Raw genomic sequence first — 14,782 nt, 5'->3', positions numbered from 1 at the left:
GTGTGGGTGAGAGAAAGAGACAGATTGAGCAAAACAAAATGGTATGTAATTGAGTTTGTGTTTGCGTGTTTGTGAAAGAAATACATAAAATAGTTTTTCATTAATTAAAGATGCAAACCACTCATATATCTATATTAGCTGAATGGGTAAAATAAATATAACCAACAGCCTTAACCTTGACACAGATATTTATAAACTACTTTTTGTTGTTTCCATATTGATCCATATTTAAACAAGGGAGCTGCTGTAGCAGGTTTTAAACTGTTATGTCCCTTAAAGGACTAGTGGACTAATCCACTCAGACATGGTGGCTGAAAATATCTTGCTGACTCCATTTCATCCTGAAACTACTGCAGAGGAATTATAAAGTGGAACAATGTTCGTCCACATCTTAGGCCCAAACTCTCAGATCATACTGTAAAAATGGATGTTTTGTCTATAGGTGCTATGCGAATATAATATGACTCGGGAAATTCCAGTAAATGGTTTGTTTATGAAGCGAGTGTGCAGTGGGTCATCTAGTTGTTTGCTTTTTTATTTTAATCTTTCCATTCATTGCTACTGCCTTTGTTATGCCTCCACATGAGCAACAGTGCTGGCATTATATTTTCAGGTTGTCCATCACTCTGTTCTATCTGTCTGCAATATCTCCCCTATCTATATGTAAATGCGAAATCTCAAAAACGACTTGAGGTTATTTCTTCGAAATTGTTACAAACATCCACCTGGACTCAAGGATGAAGAGAGTCAATGTTTGTGGTCAAAGGTCAAGGTCACTGTGACCTCACATCTGTCTCATTTTCATCCATGCAATTTCTCAGGAAGTGCCTGAAAGCTATTTTATTGAATACGGCACAAACATCCTCTGTGAACTGATCATAATATGAGTCTGGACAGACATGCACGCAAATTGCAACTTGACTGGTTGGCAGAGGCACACAACAGCTAGGTGGTAATTCAATTTATTCTTTTCCTATAACATTGTTCTTCCAGACACACAACTCACTCACACACACACATATGATTACATCAATTTGCTCTTTTTAAAACATATCACACTCATTTTTTGTCCATGTCCATGTCCCCTGTTCGTGTGTTTCAATTGAAATAAAATAAGACTCTTTCTTGGTTGGCTCCTGTTTTCTCTGTACACATTGCCCCATGGCCACATAATTTGTGGCCTTGATATCTCTACCTTTTATTACATCACACCTCCAATAATCACCTGCCACAGCAGATCTTGTCAATGCTCGGCTCCAGTAAGGCCACATCTCTGCAGAAAGCCTTTTAACACAAACAAAACATAGATCACACTGCAGTTGTTTGTTAAAAAATGTACTATGTTCTATGTTGTTTAACATATTGAGTTGTAAATGACATTAAATGAAATTTGAAATTTTAAACCGTCATCTGATCTTTACGTGTTGGTCTTAAATTCAAATGTCTTCTCTGTACAGCAAAAACAAATTCATTAGCCTTGGCATCTCCATATTTTTGAAGGAGGCTGTGCTCTTCTTCCGAAGCATTCATTTCCCTCTTTTTGTTTTACCAAAGATGTTAACTTGTGTTTTGATGACATTTATAGAAATTACTTGAGGATCCAAATCTGTAAGAATCTGTAATAATAAAAATAGTACACAGTGTCTATCTGCAGAATACACCAAAACTGCAAGCATAACTCAACACTTATTGCAGCAAAAGGCAACAGATGAATATGCTCACACACACTCCTTTGGATATATGCATGCATAAATGCACATTAACCAATGTACCAATGTAGAAAATGAGTGAGAGGCAGGTGGCTGAAGTTATAAGTGACATTGCACCATCTTCTGTATGTACTGTGCAGTAGAGATAGTGAGAGAAGAAGGATATCAATGAGCTCTTGTTGCTTTTGCCTGGACACATAAGCACACTGACTCCTCGGAGTGTGCCCCATGCAGACTACTGTTAATATGTAATTCACTCTAAGGGCAAACAGGCAGGAAGCAAATACGCAGTGCAAACAAAACAAACAAAGAAAGAGAGATAAAAGAAGAAAAAATAATGGATGCAACAAGAGAGACATGGGAATTAAAAAGTAGTGAAAGCGTAAACAGAAACAAAGACAGACAAAAGGACATGGGGAACAACAAAGAAAGTGAAATAACAAGGACGCAAAGACAATGGGTCTGAGTCTCAGCATCTGAAGCTGTAGACCCCACCCCTGTCTAGCCTGTGTGACATCTAACTGATCACTGTTGGATGTTGATGACCTCTCTATTGTGATGCTCTCAGGTCACCCTCAAGAACCCAATTTAGCTCCCTTGACTGACCAAGGCAGCCTGGAAAAAGAAAAAGCCATCCCTCCACAATCATAAAGAGGAGAGGAAGGACACAGGAAGGACAGTGATAGACTGCTGAGCAGGAGGCCTTTATATGGGGTGTCCTCAATATGAAGAGGTCTCTAATATTATGTGGGCCATGACAGATTTTTCTTACATGGGAAACCCAAAGGAATTCAAAGCACCTAAATTCACGCTAGCTTACACTGACTCAAAAACAAAAACAAAAAAAATCACAATTTAAATGGAGTTAATCATTCATTTTTAGCTGTAGGCAGTACATGATTGCTTCATGCAAAAACCCTCACAAGTACAGAAGGCAATTGATCTACTGACTGTCAAACGCTGTCTCCCACAAACCACCAAATGTGAAGGCAAAATCCATCTCTCTGTCTGAAAGGGAATCTGAAGTCTTACCACTCAAACTTCTAATACCAAAACAGCAAAAGCTCATCATTACAATCAGAAATTTCCCACAAATGTCCACCTGACTTATAATACTCATTAATACCTCATGTGTTCATAGCTGTGTTTTACCTTATAGTAAAACTTCTGTTGCTCTTTTCTAATGGATTTGTCATTTTCTGTTACTGGTGTCACCTGTAACAACACGATGTGTGTTCATGTTTACATGTTGGCAACCTTTTGAAAAAGTGTATTTGACTGCAGCTTTCTCACTGTCACAGTGTTTGCATGGTTGTGTCATAATTTATTGTCATTCTCACATTAGTGCGGTGACACGCTGCTTAGTGAGCTGAGACAGCATACACACTCTGCACAACAGCAGAGTGATTTTGTGAACAGAGCGTACAACTTTGATGGTGCATCCAGCACATCTTCATATTCCTCATTTCTCAGTAAGTGTAACAGCTCACTAAGCAGGGTATCACCATGCAAATACGAGAATGAGAAGAGACGTCTGCGAAACCCCACAAGTGTGACACTGTGAGAGCAAGAGAACTAGCAGGGTTGTTCAATTATTTATAAGTAGAGATTGTCTGTTTATCAAACTGACGCCTGAAGCGTCGACCATGATTAAACTCAAACAATGGTGGTCTTCTTAGTGTACTGCTGATGCAGCTTCCATAACACAGTCCCGACGTGAATGAGAGACAAAGAGCATCATAAAGAGCTGGGAAGTGGTTGTGCTTTTATGTACACACTCATCACATCGGGATTAATGTTTTTCATAAAGAGATTTGATAATAACAAAATCTTACCAAAATCTCATTTGCCATGCTTATCTGCATTAAAGATGTAGGCAATTAAAGATGAATACGGTCATTCCATTTCATAATGTGAGATTTGAAGACAAAAGGGAGCTCTGGCCATGTTATTTGGGGGTCTTGACATAGAAAAGTTCAGGGACCACAGATATCCAACTCGTGAGAAAAATGCTGGCATCTATTTGGCTTTGAAAGTACTCAACTTATACTCGTAGTCTTCCAGTTCACTAAGGGCCGGTTTTGTGAAAGAAGTTTGTGCGATCTCCAGGGCTTTAGTACAGCTTCTTACAGTTGTGTGTGAACCATTAATTTAACTGGAGCTGAAAAGCGTCTGAAAACTACATAGTACTGTCTAGTGGGGTGTTGAGTCCCACTGGGATCTGCAACACAATAAACCCTTTTAAAATAAGAGTAATCAGAATTCAGCGGTAATACCGCAATCTCATTTAAAACATCTTTTTGAGAAAAACCCAATTGTTGAATAATTTGCACAGTTTTGTATTTGTTCACTCTGTTGTGTGCTGTCTTTTCAGTAGAGTATAAATAAGTGCCAGTGAAAAGCTGGGAATCCAAGGAATGGCATGTACAGTGAGAAGAGGGCCATTAAGCCACAGGTTAGAACTGAGGTGTAACAGTTTCCTGCAAAAATGAGGTGTTTTTGTCCGGTAGAGAGAGTAGAAGTGAAAAAGTAAAGGATGGCGGAATGTGGGAGATCTGAAAATGGGCTCTGTGGGGAGTATAAGATGGGTGGTATGGCAGGGCAAGGAGGAGGTGCTGAGTTGTAATGGGGCAGATGCTCCAGTTTCCTTGACAGAAATGGAGGTCAAGCGCAGCTTTATGTGAAAGCAACACAGGGAGGGAAGCATAAAGAGAAAGACGAGGGGGGAGGCACCATAATGACTTTAACTAGTGGTAAGGGACTTTGGAGCACAGCTGTAGAGAGCCCAAAATGTCTAACTATTGCAAATAAGGATGGGATAAGATGGCACAGAGCAATGCACAGTGGGGTGTCTCCTTCCAAGATTGATAGAGGGGGATAAAAGGCTTTATGAGGAGCCTACTTTAAGAACATTAATAGGTGTAAGTGATAGGGAGGGATAAAAATAAAAACGTATGTTAAGCTCATAGGGAGGACATATGGTAATGAGGTTGCTTGAGCTTATGCAGAGCACTAATGGACACAGAGAGAGCACAGGGAAAACACATGATGATCTTAAATAGTACATTTGGGAGTGTGGGCTTTACCTATTTGAGGAGAACAGAAAGCACAAAAAAAAAATAAGAAATACAACTACTAGGCTCCAGATAAAAAATCACCTTTGTGTGTGAGCATTTTAAGTCTCACTGGATATCCTCTGGGTCCAGGTAATGATTCATTCTGAGTACAATATGCAGTGCAGTAATGTGGAGAAATGTACTACACACAACATGCACAATATGCTTCGCTCTCTCTCTCTGAAGGAACTCCAAAGAAAAGTGGCACCAGGGCAAATTTAGAGAAGAATGGAAAAAATAGACAGCTAGAGCACAGGGATGATTGACAATTGAACTGATGCAGCCAATAGAAGTGCGGAACAGAAGCAGGCAAACATCGCACTGAACAAACAACAGACTTCAAAGTCAATAAATTCTACATCGTCATGAGCCACGTTTCAACAAGCATCCAAGCATTAACTGTATAAACATGTTAGCATACACATAAACAAATTGAAATAAATCTCAAAATCTGGCTAGTGTGTTCAATTGGGTTATACAAAAGCTATAAAATCCTCTGAAAAAGGTCACAATTATGAAATTGAACTTTTTAAAACTTTTGAAGTTGAAATATACTGTTCTAATTCATTACACATTTTGTCACATTGAGCAAACCTTTTCTCCTTTGGCTGTCCATGCAAAGTTTGAGCTGAATTCTAACAGAAGCTGGTGGTGGATTTGTTAAAATGCGGAGGAAACACTCAAAAGCTCATTCAGTAGGGACTAGTTTCAGCTGTGGATTAGAACACACGTGATCATCTTGTGTGTTTCCTGCATGACAATGTTTCTGGGATTGGACATTTCTTATAGGATATATATTCGATTTTGGCTATGTATGCTATTCTTGATATGCTTTACATGATTTTTTTCATTGTGGATTTTGGTCTTGATGTGAATTTTCTTGATAATATAAAATATTATATTTAGCAATCCTTTATTAAGAACAAAAGTTCTTAATTTAAATGTCCACGTTTACAAGCGTGATTTTAAAAAGTCTTAAATAAGTGGCAAGTTTAAGTTTTTCTTTACTTTAATAAGGACAAAACCTTTTGTAAAAGTATTAGGATGGGGGCATATTGTCCAGTGGCTAAACAATCTCCTCCTCTTTTCGATCTAAATGCCCAAAGAAACAGGACATGCAAATGTGCAATTCTGCCAAGGTGTGTGTGTGTATTTCTTAGCCGGCTGTGAGCAAGAGAGTCTGCTACGTGAGTGCGCATGTTAGGAGGTATATGAAAAAGACCAGATCTCTATAGTCCCCTGGGGTGTGGTTTGTGTTTGTGCGCGTATATTTATGCATGTGATCTGCATACAAATGTCTGTCTGCTAACCCAGGCTGTGTGCTTAATGTTCCTTCATGAATGCCAGACTGCCCCTGTCTGATGACCAGGGTTCAGATGAAGGAAGGATGCAACATCAGCGCCTTCAGGCTTCTACTACAAAATATTGTTTTGCTTAAGAGGCAGGCCTGAGGCAGTTAAATCAAGCATCATCACAGGCTCTTTATCCCCATTCATTCACCCTGCGCTGAACTTAAGAGCTCTCTGCAGTAACAGTGGGTGTTATTGCCTGTGGAAACGGGACTGCAATCAGTTACATGTTAGCTACTCAGTTTATTTAGGGTTTTATCCATACGTATCCATGTAAAGTCGCCAAAAACAACCTGTTAAAACATATATTGATCTCCATTATTGCCTGTTTTATAATGCATCTGTCACTTTATTAAGAAGCGAAACATTTCAATTTAAATAAATCCCACACACTGAAGCAATCATTTTCCACCAATACCCGCTAATTCAATAACGCAGCTTGAACTCAAATCCTGATGACAGTAAACCAAAACAGCAATTGGGTCCCCTTTTCAGGTCTTTCTCTCTTCCTCTGCTACTTGAAAAAGTGAAGCAGGGATTTCTGTGTCGTTTATGGCTCTCTGTCGCTTTACCCCCAGCTGTGATATGTTCCCAAGGAACCCAGCTTTGCTTGCATTTTGATAGGCTCCTCAGTCACATAATTGGGAGTTTTCTCAGGGTACTGGCTTTAAAGCCTTATCCCCTGTTATCAGTGCTAATGAGAAAATAAGTACTGTTACACTGATATGTACCAGAGCAGCGATGGATGTGTAATGTGCTGTCTGTAAATAACACACAACAGATGTGTACCTTTATAAAGAAACGTGTTTTCTATTTGTGTCTGTGTGCTCTTTTTATCGTCTGCTCTTTGTGGAATAAAATGCATTTGGGGGAATGATATTCTAAGTATTTAAATGCGTTTCTTTTTCTATGAAATAAAGTGTGCAAACATCAAGACGCGATATTTTGTGTCTTATGCCTTTGCAAAAATGGAAAACAATTGCCTTATTTAAGGGGATTGCCAGACTTATTTATTCTGCCAGCAAACTGAAAAAGGAGCCAAGTAAGACTCAGTCGTCTATCAGTCGTTTCCTTCACTCCAAAAATACTCTAGTGCATTCAGTTGTGGAGGGAACAAGATGTTCCCATCTCATGCCATTTTAAACTCTCAATACATAATTATATGGATTATCATCAATTTATCTAAGCCTTCATCTTTTCCCTCTTTCACCCCCTCAGCTATTTTTTTCCTTGACAGGGCAGCTGGCTGCATTGTATCATCTCAATGTCTCGCATCGCTGCATGTACAAACCTTTCTTGGCAACTACAAGCAACCCAGCCAGCCAAGAGAGGCTTTTGTCGACTCATTCCCAGTCTGTATTAATATTTACCAGGCAAGGAAACAGAGGCAGATGTCAACCATGAGGCGATTTCTTCGTGTTGCTCGGTGGTGAGCCCACTCGTCTTGTGGATTAAAGCGTAATCCAAGCATCAGATTTGTGGTGTTAACACATTTTGTGGACAGGGGGGAATCCCTATCTCTTTGGCGGCTGCAAAACTGGAGAATTCCTTGAAAGCCAAGATGAACGTACAATTTCAGTAAAAGCAAATATGTACAGGTTTTTTTTGCCAGCCTATTAAGCAGCTTTGCTGTGGTCTCATTTGACCTTTACATGTGTATGGAAGAATTCAAATGTAGGAGTCTCATTTCACAAGATTCTTTCACTGAAGTAGGACATTTAATGTTTCTGCACACTGTCAAACAAACACTACTACAAACCACACTCTCTGATTTTCATGGACACAATTAAACATTATTAAAAAAAACACACATTTCACTTTATTGTAACTGACGTTTTACTGACTCCTCAATTTGTTCTTGTGGAAAGGGTTTCATAAATCATACTAGGTCAAACTAACAAGGCCAACATTTCAGCACTGTTAGACCAATCAATAATTGAGTCTAGGTGTAATTTAAGTACGCAGTCTGTTCCACCCTTCACTATGCTCAGCAGGAGTCTGAATGTGCACTCAATACAATGTAAATCTATTATCATTTAAGAAATCAAAACATGACACATAGCTTGTAGATGTCCTCTTCATTGCGGTTAGGATGCTGTGTAATACAGCATTATTCTTTGCTTGGGAGACTGTGTGACTCCTGGTAAACAGTATAAAACAATACACACTCTCATATATACATACAATACAACACTGTAATTAGTCATTTAAAGTGGGTAAAAGGCTACATGAAGTAAACAATACCAAGAAAAGTCATTCAAAAAGATCTTGCGCTTAAATTAGAATTTCAGCACTGGACAGCTCCCTGAAGGAACATAAAAGTAAAGTGGCTCTTTCAGGAGGGACCGAGGCACAGTATTATTTAAAAGATTGTACCAGGATAAACAATCATCATTTTTTAAATGATATTTCAAATGTTGTGACAGCTGCCTTACAAATGTTCACAGTACTCCTTCATGATTAGTATCAAAGTCTAGGTTTAAATGTGCTTAACCAAGTACATATTTGTTCATTTACATTCTGTCAAATGTAGATTATAGGGCTACAGAAGATGTAATGATATTTTCAATGCACAGTTGTTGATATCTCCATGACACTGGTGTCTGTAAGGAGCTACTGAAAATCGGCTATTACTCTACACACTCTTATCAAATTAAAAGGACGAAGATGGTGACCAACCCAATTCAGCTGAGATTACCCAACAACAAAAAACTTCCAAAATTTTCGACATGGATTTCCTCAGCCGCAGGGGATGGATGCAGTTCTGTCTCAGTCAGATGCTAATTTGGGCTTACACTGATTAAGCTGTCCATCGCACCGCCTGGAGACCTCTGTGTATGTGTGATCCACTGTGAGCCTGAGTGTACGTGAGCAGAATCTCTAAACCTTCAGGAGACACCAACAGCAGTGCTGGTGTTTCACAAGAAGGATGGAAATTAAAGAGCCGTGGAGAGCCAGTGACATAGTGGGATTACAGAAGGGTGGGGAATTCTCCCCACTCTGTCAACAATTAGCAGATAGATAACTACAAAACAAGCTTGGTGATTCTGTCATCAGCTCAGTCCTCAGGTGCTCAGAAGGAAAGCAGCTAATTGAATGTAAAAATGAAAATAGAATAGAGTAATGAGATCTGATGAGGCAGTGTTTTTGAATCTTGTCAGCACTTTAACTTGTTTTCTCATATTAAGGAAGGCAAAACATTTCACAAACTGCCACTGTAGCAATTTATGCATGCTTAAGAAAGTTGCTTTCAAATCCAGACGATCATTTATTCTCCATTTGATAACTAAATACATCCTATGGAAAGTGGATATAAATAATACATCACAAGTGAGCAAATTGCCAGTTTACTGTTTATTGTATATAATCACACCCCTAATAGAAATATAATAGTAATAAGATAGCATATGCAACCTCTTACCAGGATGGCCTCTCATGGTCGCTAATAATGTCCATAACAAATGTTAGCCCTGTGGGTCTTAGGTGGTGAACTCTCACTAAGCTGACAAGAGCAGCTTTTGACCCTCAACCCCGAACCAGCAGCCAGACGGATCATGTCCGAAGGGAGACAGTGGCCTGACAGTGATCCTTCGCCCCAGGCTTTGTGCTGTCAGAACATACACAACAACACACCATGTTTCCTTGACTTCATTATGCCCTACCTTAACTTAACTTTACTTAATTTTTGTTTGGATGGTTGTTCTACCTCTTGATCCTAAATGTACAGGTAGAAAACTGCACTACACTGCTCCAAAGTTTTATTATGTAGGAATACCCAATAGCACTGCCATTTTAAATCACAACACAAAAGAAAATATATGATTAACAATATATAGTCTAAGAAATGTAAGCAGGCTTAGCTAATAAAGTATACTGTGGACAAAGGAATACCTCAAGACACATTCCACTTACGTAAAGGAATCATTCAGTATTTTGGGGAATAAACAATGAGCACACTGTTAAGACTCTGTATGCAATTTACATGTTATATCTTGATTGTTTAGTCTGTAGACAAATTTGTAAGAAGAACAATTTTGCTTATAGTATGTTGTGGGGGTGATGGACCTAACCTTCAGACTCCAAGAATCTATTGCTCTCAGCTACAAAACAGTCTGGCACACTACCTCTCTACCACCCATCCATTCATTATCTGAACTGCCTCAGGTTATGGGGCCTCTAAAACCTTATGTAAGAAACTAACTATTGAGCTGCAGTGGTGTTACATCTGGACAGTGTCAAGTTAGCTGTTTCCTACTGGACTTTATGCTAAGCTAAGAAATCTGGAAGCCATCATACTGTAATGAGAGTGGCACTGAAAGTTAAAAAGCAAATTTCCCAAACTGCTTAACTATTCACATGTTACACTATAAAACATAGCCACAAAAGATGTGTTAAATCATTAAAAATGGCTGTGTTTGCCATACATTTTCGAATAAGATAAGCCAGTGAACCATCATGATGCAGGACTGTACTTTCCTTCTATGAAATGGCAAAATGTAGTCTACACAAGGGTGCAGAAGCTAGCTAGAACAATAATTACATTATGCATAGAAGGATGTGAGATATGACCACAACCTCTAATGTGATGGGTTATCTGGTCCATCATATCCCCACCCGCCCCCCCCACAGTGTCATTTCAGAAAGCTGTCTATTGCTTGTGCAACAGAGTCTGGGTCTCTTGAGACTCTCATATTCAATGGTGTTGCAACCACTATAACCACCAACAGAACCAATGTCTTTCATAGGGCACCACTTCCCAGCCCCCTCCACGTCTTATTCCAAGGACAGATATGAGCAAACTAATCAATTGAACCACACAGAAGTAAATAAACTTGAGCCATTACAACTGCAGCTGATCAATAAAACAGCCTTCAGGTACAGCTCAAAATAAGAGCCAAGAAGGAATGAAAAGAGTCTCATTCTGGGAAAACCCATCTAGGCGGGGAATGCACCAGCAGCCGCTAAATTTATCATGAATCTACTGTAGGAATCAAGCACACACAAAAGAAAACGTCATTAAGTTTCAGGTCATTTTTTATATTCTTAGCATGTGAGTAACGTAGCCTGTGGCACAAGTGTTCTCGTGCACTAGACTATAACAAACGAATTAATACATTGATTTTTCTGATGAAGAGCAAAGACGGCTGTCCAACTGAACTGCTAAAGCTTCAACAGTGGTGAGTTTCAGCGTCTGATTCGCAAAAACACTAAAGAAAAGCTGAAAGGATATGGTTTGACCCCGTCCACTGGACCTCACAGTGTGCTGCTTTGCATTTTTTTCAGCCGCTGGCAGTCCACTCAGTGTAGCCGTCATGCGTTACTTTTTTCCATTAACTGCCAGCCACTGCGTCTGTCTGCACCAAAACAAGCGCTGCTCAGAGCAGCCCAAATGGAGGAGATAAGCGGCACGCACCAGTGTCACACTTTACTACTACTGAGCCGCTACATGTCCCAGATTACGCACAGAGACGTACACCTCAACGCGATCCCCCGACGCATCAATCAATCTGTATGGCCAAAAAAAGCGGATTTGGGGACCACAGATGTCGAGCGTCGCAGAGGAATCGATGACATCATGTCTGTGGGGGGAAGATGTAGTTTTGTGAGCCGTGAAAACAGATGCTCGTCTGGCCTCTAGTTGCAGAGTTGGAGTATTTGATGCGGGGACGGAGAGCGGGTGAATCGAGGCGACGGTGTGCACTGTCATGCACTTTGATGTGAACGGCGCGCTTGACATGCACACGCACACGCACGCACAGACACACAAACACACACACACACACACACACACACGCTACCTGTCCTTCTTTGAACAAATAGCTCTCTTCCCTCCCCACACAAGCGCAATGGCGCACTGTGATGAAATAATCACAGCGGTGCAATTTCTTTTGCAGCTGTGACAGTTTGTTCTGGACACATTTCTGGTTAAGAAATAGTGTTTTTGTTAAACGTTTGCGCTACGTATATTAATAATAAAAATGCACATAAAAGCATGTGTGATACCAAGTAATGGACACTGTGGGGCGAGCGTAAAGGCATCACCACGGTGCTGATTTTCACCCATGTCATGTCCACAACAACGGGTTATACCAGGTGATAGCCAAGAAGAGGTTAGAAGGCTGGATGCTGGGGGGTGGGGTGGGGGGGGGAGCTGGAAACACTGAGCTTTCAGGGGTTTATTGATTCTTTTAAAGACAAAACTTTAAGTTTGTCTTACCTCCACACTTGTCCCATCTGAAAGATGTGTATGACGGTCTGCCAGACCCAGACAGAGAGGCGACAGCACCTGTCTCTCTGCAGACTGGCTGTAGCTCTACGACTACTCAGCCCCTCCACGGAGCCCAGTCCGCCCCCTGTGTAATCCTGCACAAACCACCTGAAGCTCAGTATCTGGACCAGAACCGAGGGCACTAGCACGAAGAACAGGGTCAGGCCCGACCACAGGAAGTCCTGCTTGTGGTAATAGTCGATGGCCAGCCACAAATCGGTCCCCACATCCCAGAAGAAGACCAGCAGCGCCAGGATGATCCACAGGCAGTCCAGCCAGAGGCGCTCCTCCTGCGGTGGCCGCGGCGCATCTCTCCCCTTCCCTTTCCCCTTCCCCCGGAGGTAATGCAGGCAGGCACTCCTGCAGCCCCAGTAGCACGACGAGGTGTTGCAGCAGTGGCAGATGTGGAAGGAGCTGCCGTTCCGAGTGTCGTCCTCTCCCGTCCCCACCACCTCGTCCAGGTTGTGCAGCTGGGCGAAACCGGTGACAACCCCGCGACCATCGGATTTCGCTGCCATCTTTCCCTCTGATGTTCCCACCTCCTCCGGCTTCCGGGGTCCGTGACGACACTTCCCTGACACCTGTTTTGCACCCCAAATGTTGGAGCCATCTAAAAGCGGGGTATCAGCGCGTCGCCGTCGCTCACTCTGTCTCCAGATAGTGCACGAGTGGCGCCACGGACGCAGCACATCTTTTCTGGCTTTCCCTCCACTGCAGATCTGTTCTCACCTTGCAACAATAACCTAACCCAGGAGTTCAAACAGTTTAATTTGTAACTCATGCGTCCAACTATGCTCGGCCAGTTTTTACCTGTGTGTAAGTTCCACATTCCCCACTGCCTGTGACTCCTGTCTGCAGCTGTCCTCCAGCTGCAAGCCGAGTGCCATGAGCAGACCGTCCCTCCACTGTCCCACGCCGACGTAATTCATCTCCCTACTTCTCCCCTCCCCGCTGTCGCTCCCCCCTCCTCTCTCACTCACACTCACATACACACATGCACACTCGCTCCCTCTCACCGTGGTTGCCATCTAGTGTCTCGTTTGAAGCCCCTCCGCATGATGTAATGAGCATCCTCCAGCACTCTTCACCACCAACGGAACTCTTTCCAATACTCTTTTTGTATTTTGCAAGTTCAAAACCATATGAAATGACACAAAAGGAAGCTACTGTATAGGCAACAACTAATAGCAACATCCTGTAGAAGACAATGTGCTTTCTTTTCTTTCAGCAGCAGCAGCCAAAGGGTTAAGCATTTAGTGAAAATGCACAATTAAGCGACCAAAGAGCTGGGGAGTCCACTGCAGTCTCAACAACACTGTGATTAGACTGTGTCCACCGAGCTTCCATGCAGGGTCATATTCAGCGGGAGATTGATGGGATCATGTCCGCTTCACCTGCCCTCTGCTTGGCCTGTTTATACGCCATATTTGACGAGAGCTGTCCAGGGCTGAAGTAGTGCTGAAACCTGACACACCTGTTTTTCTCCATCCCTTTCTCTCTCTCTGAGTACTCACTGACATATGCACAACCTAAACCTGAGCTAAGTTCTGTTTTTCAATGTCAAACATCCCAAGTATTGGCCAAATGAGCCTTTAAAATACACCCTGATGCTCTAAGAGTATTTGATATAGCCTGACTTCCATGAATGTACAAGCCAACACCGACGCAAAACTAACACACATCTTTCCGCCTAATATTCATTTTATACGTTGTAAAATCCCATGACCAACACCAAGACCCCACTTCAAGCAAACTGAATGTTCATGTATGACAAGGCATCTGAAGTGTTTTTTGGAATTAATTGTAGAAGACATTTAACAAAACGAGGGATACTGCATATAGGACGTCTTCATTTGTTGTATCTTGAAATGCTTTGCACTTAATTGTAGTTTCATGTTTAGCGGCAAATCTAATTTAGCTTAAGACATTGCGAGGTTTGTTTCATTTTTTTACATCAGAGAAGCAGTTTTGTCTACAAAAGTACGATATGTCTCAGTATTACTGCATGAAAATACATTATGCAAGATTTAAACGTTTTCACTATGTGTTTGAGCTTTTGGTGAATTGTTTTATCAAGGATAGTATGCAGTGGTAGATAGGAGTCCTTTGTTTTAGAGCAGCACAGTAATGCTGGATGAAAATCAGGCCATAGCCATTCCTCCGGGCCAGATAACTGGGAAGAAAATCTTTAAATGTTATCGAATGCACACAAGAGAGTATGGTTGTGTGCAAGGGACTGGCACATCATAAAACCCGTTTTATCTGTGTAGCCTTCATATTCTCTTCTTCCTCAGGGTTGTTAGGCCTACAAAATGCCTCTCGAGCAGCACAGTAGATGCA

General features: G+C 41.4%; 1 protein-coding gene across 1 annotated transcript in view; it reads right to left on the bottom strand.

Annotated features, from left to right (window-relative positions):
• The window catches only part of xkr6b (XK, Kell blood group complex subunit-related family, member 6b), a 47,747-nt gene extending 32,965 nt beyond the window's left edge, over nt 1–14,782 (bottom strand). Inside the window, exon 1 of the mRNA XM_067482921.1 lies at nt 12,392–14,782. Coding sequence (XP_067339022.1) covers nt 12,392–12,960 — 569 coding nt within the window. The 5' untranslated portion in view covers nt 12,961–14,782. The remainder of the gene's footprint in view (nt 1–12,391) is intronic.

This window comes from Channa argus, chromosome 17 (genome assembly GCF_033026475.1).
Source record: "Channa argus isolate prfri chromosome 17, Channa argus male v1.0, whole genome shotgun sequence".
In the NCBI taxonomy this organism is placed as follows: domain Eukaryota; kingdom Metazoa; phylum Chordata; class Actinopteri; order Anabantiformes; family Channidae; genus Channa; species Channa argus.
The sequence above is the reverse complement of the archived record's forward strand: the minus strand, read 5'-3'. Positions and strand labels throughout refer to the sequence as shown.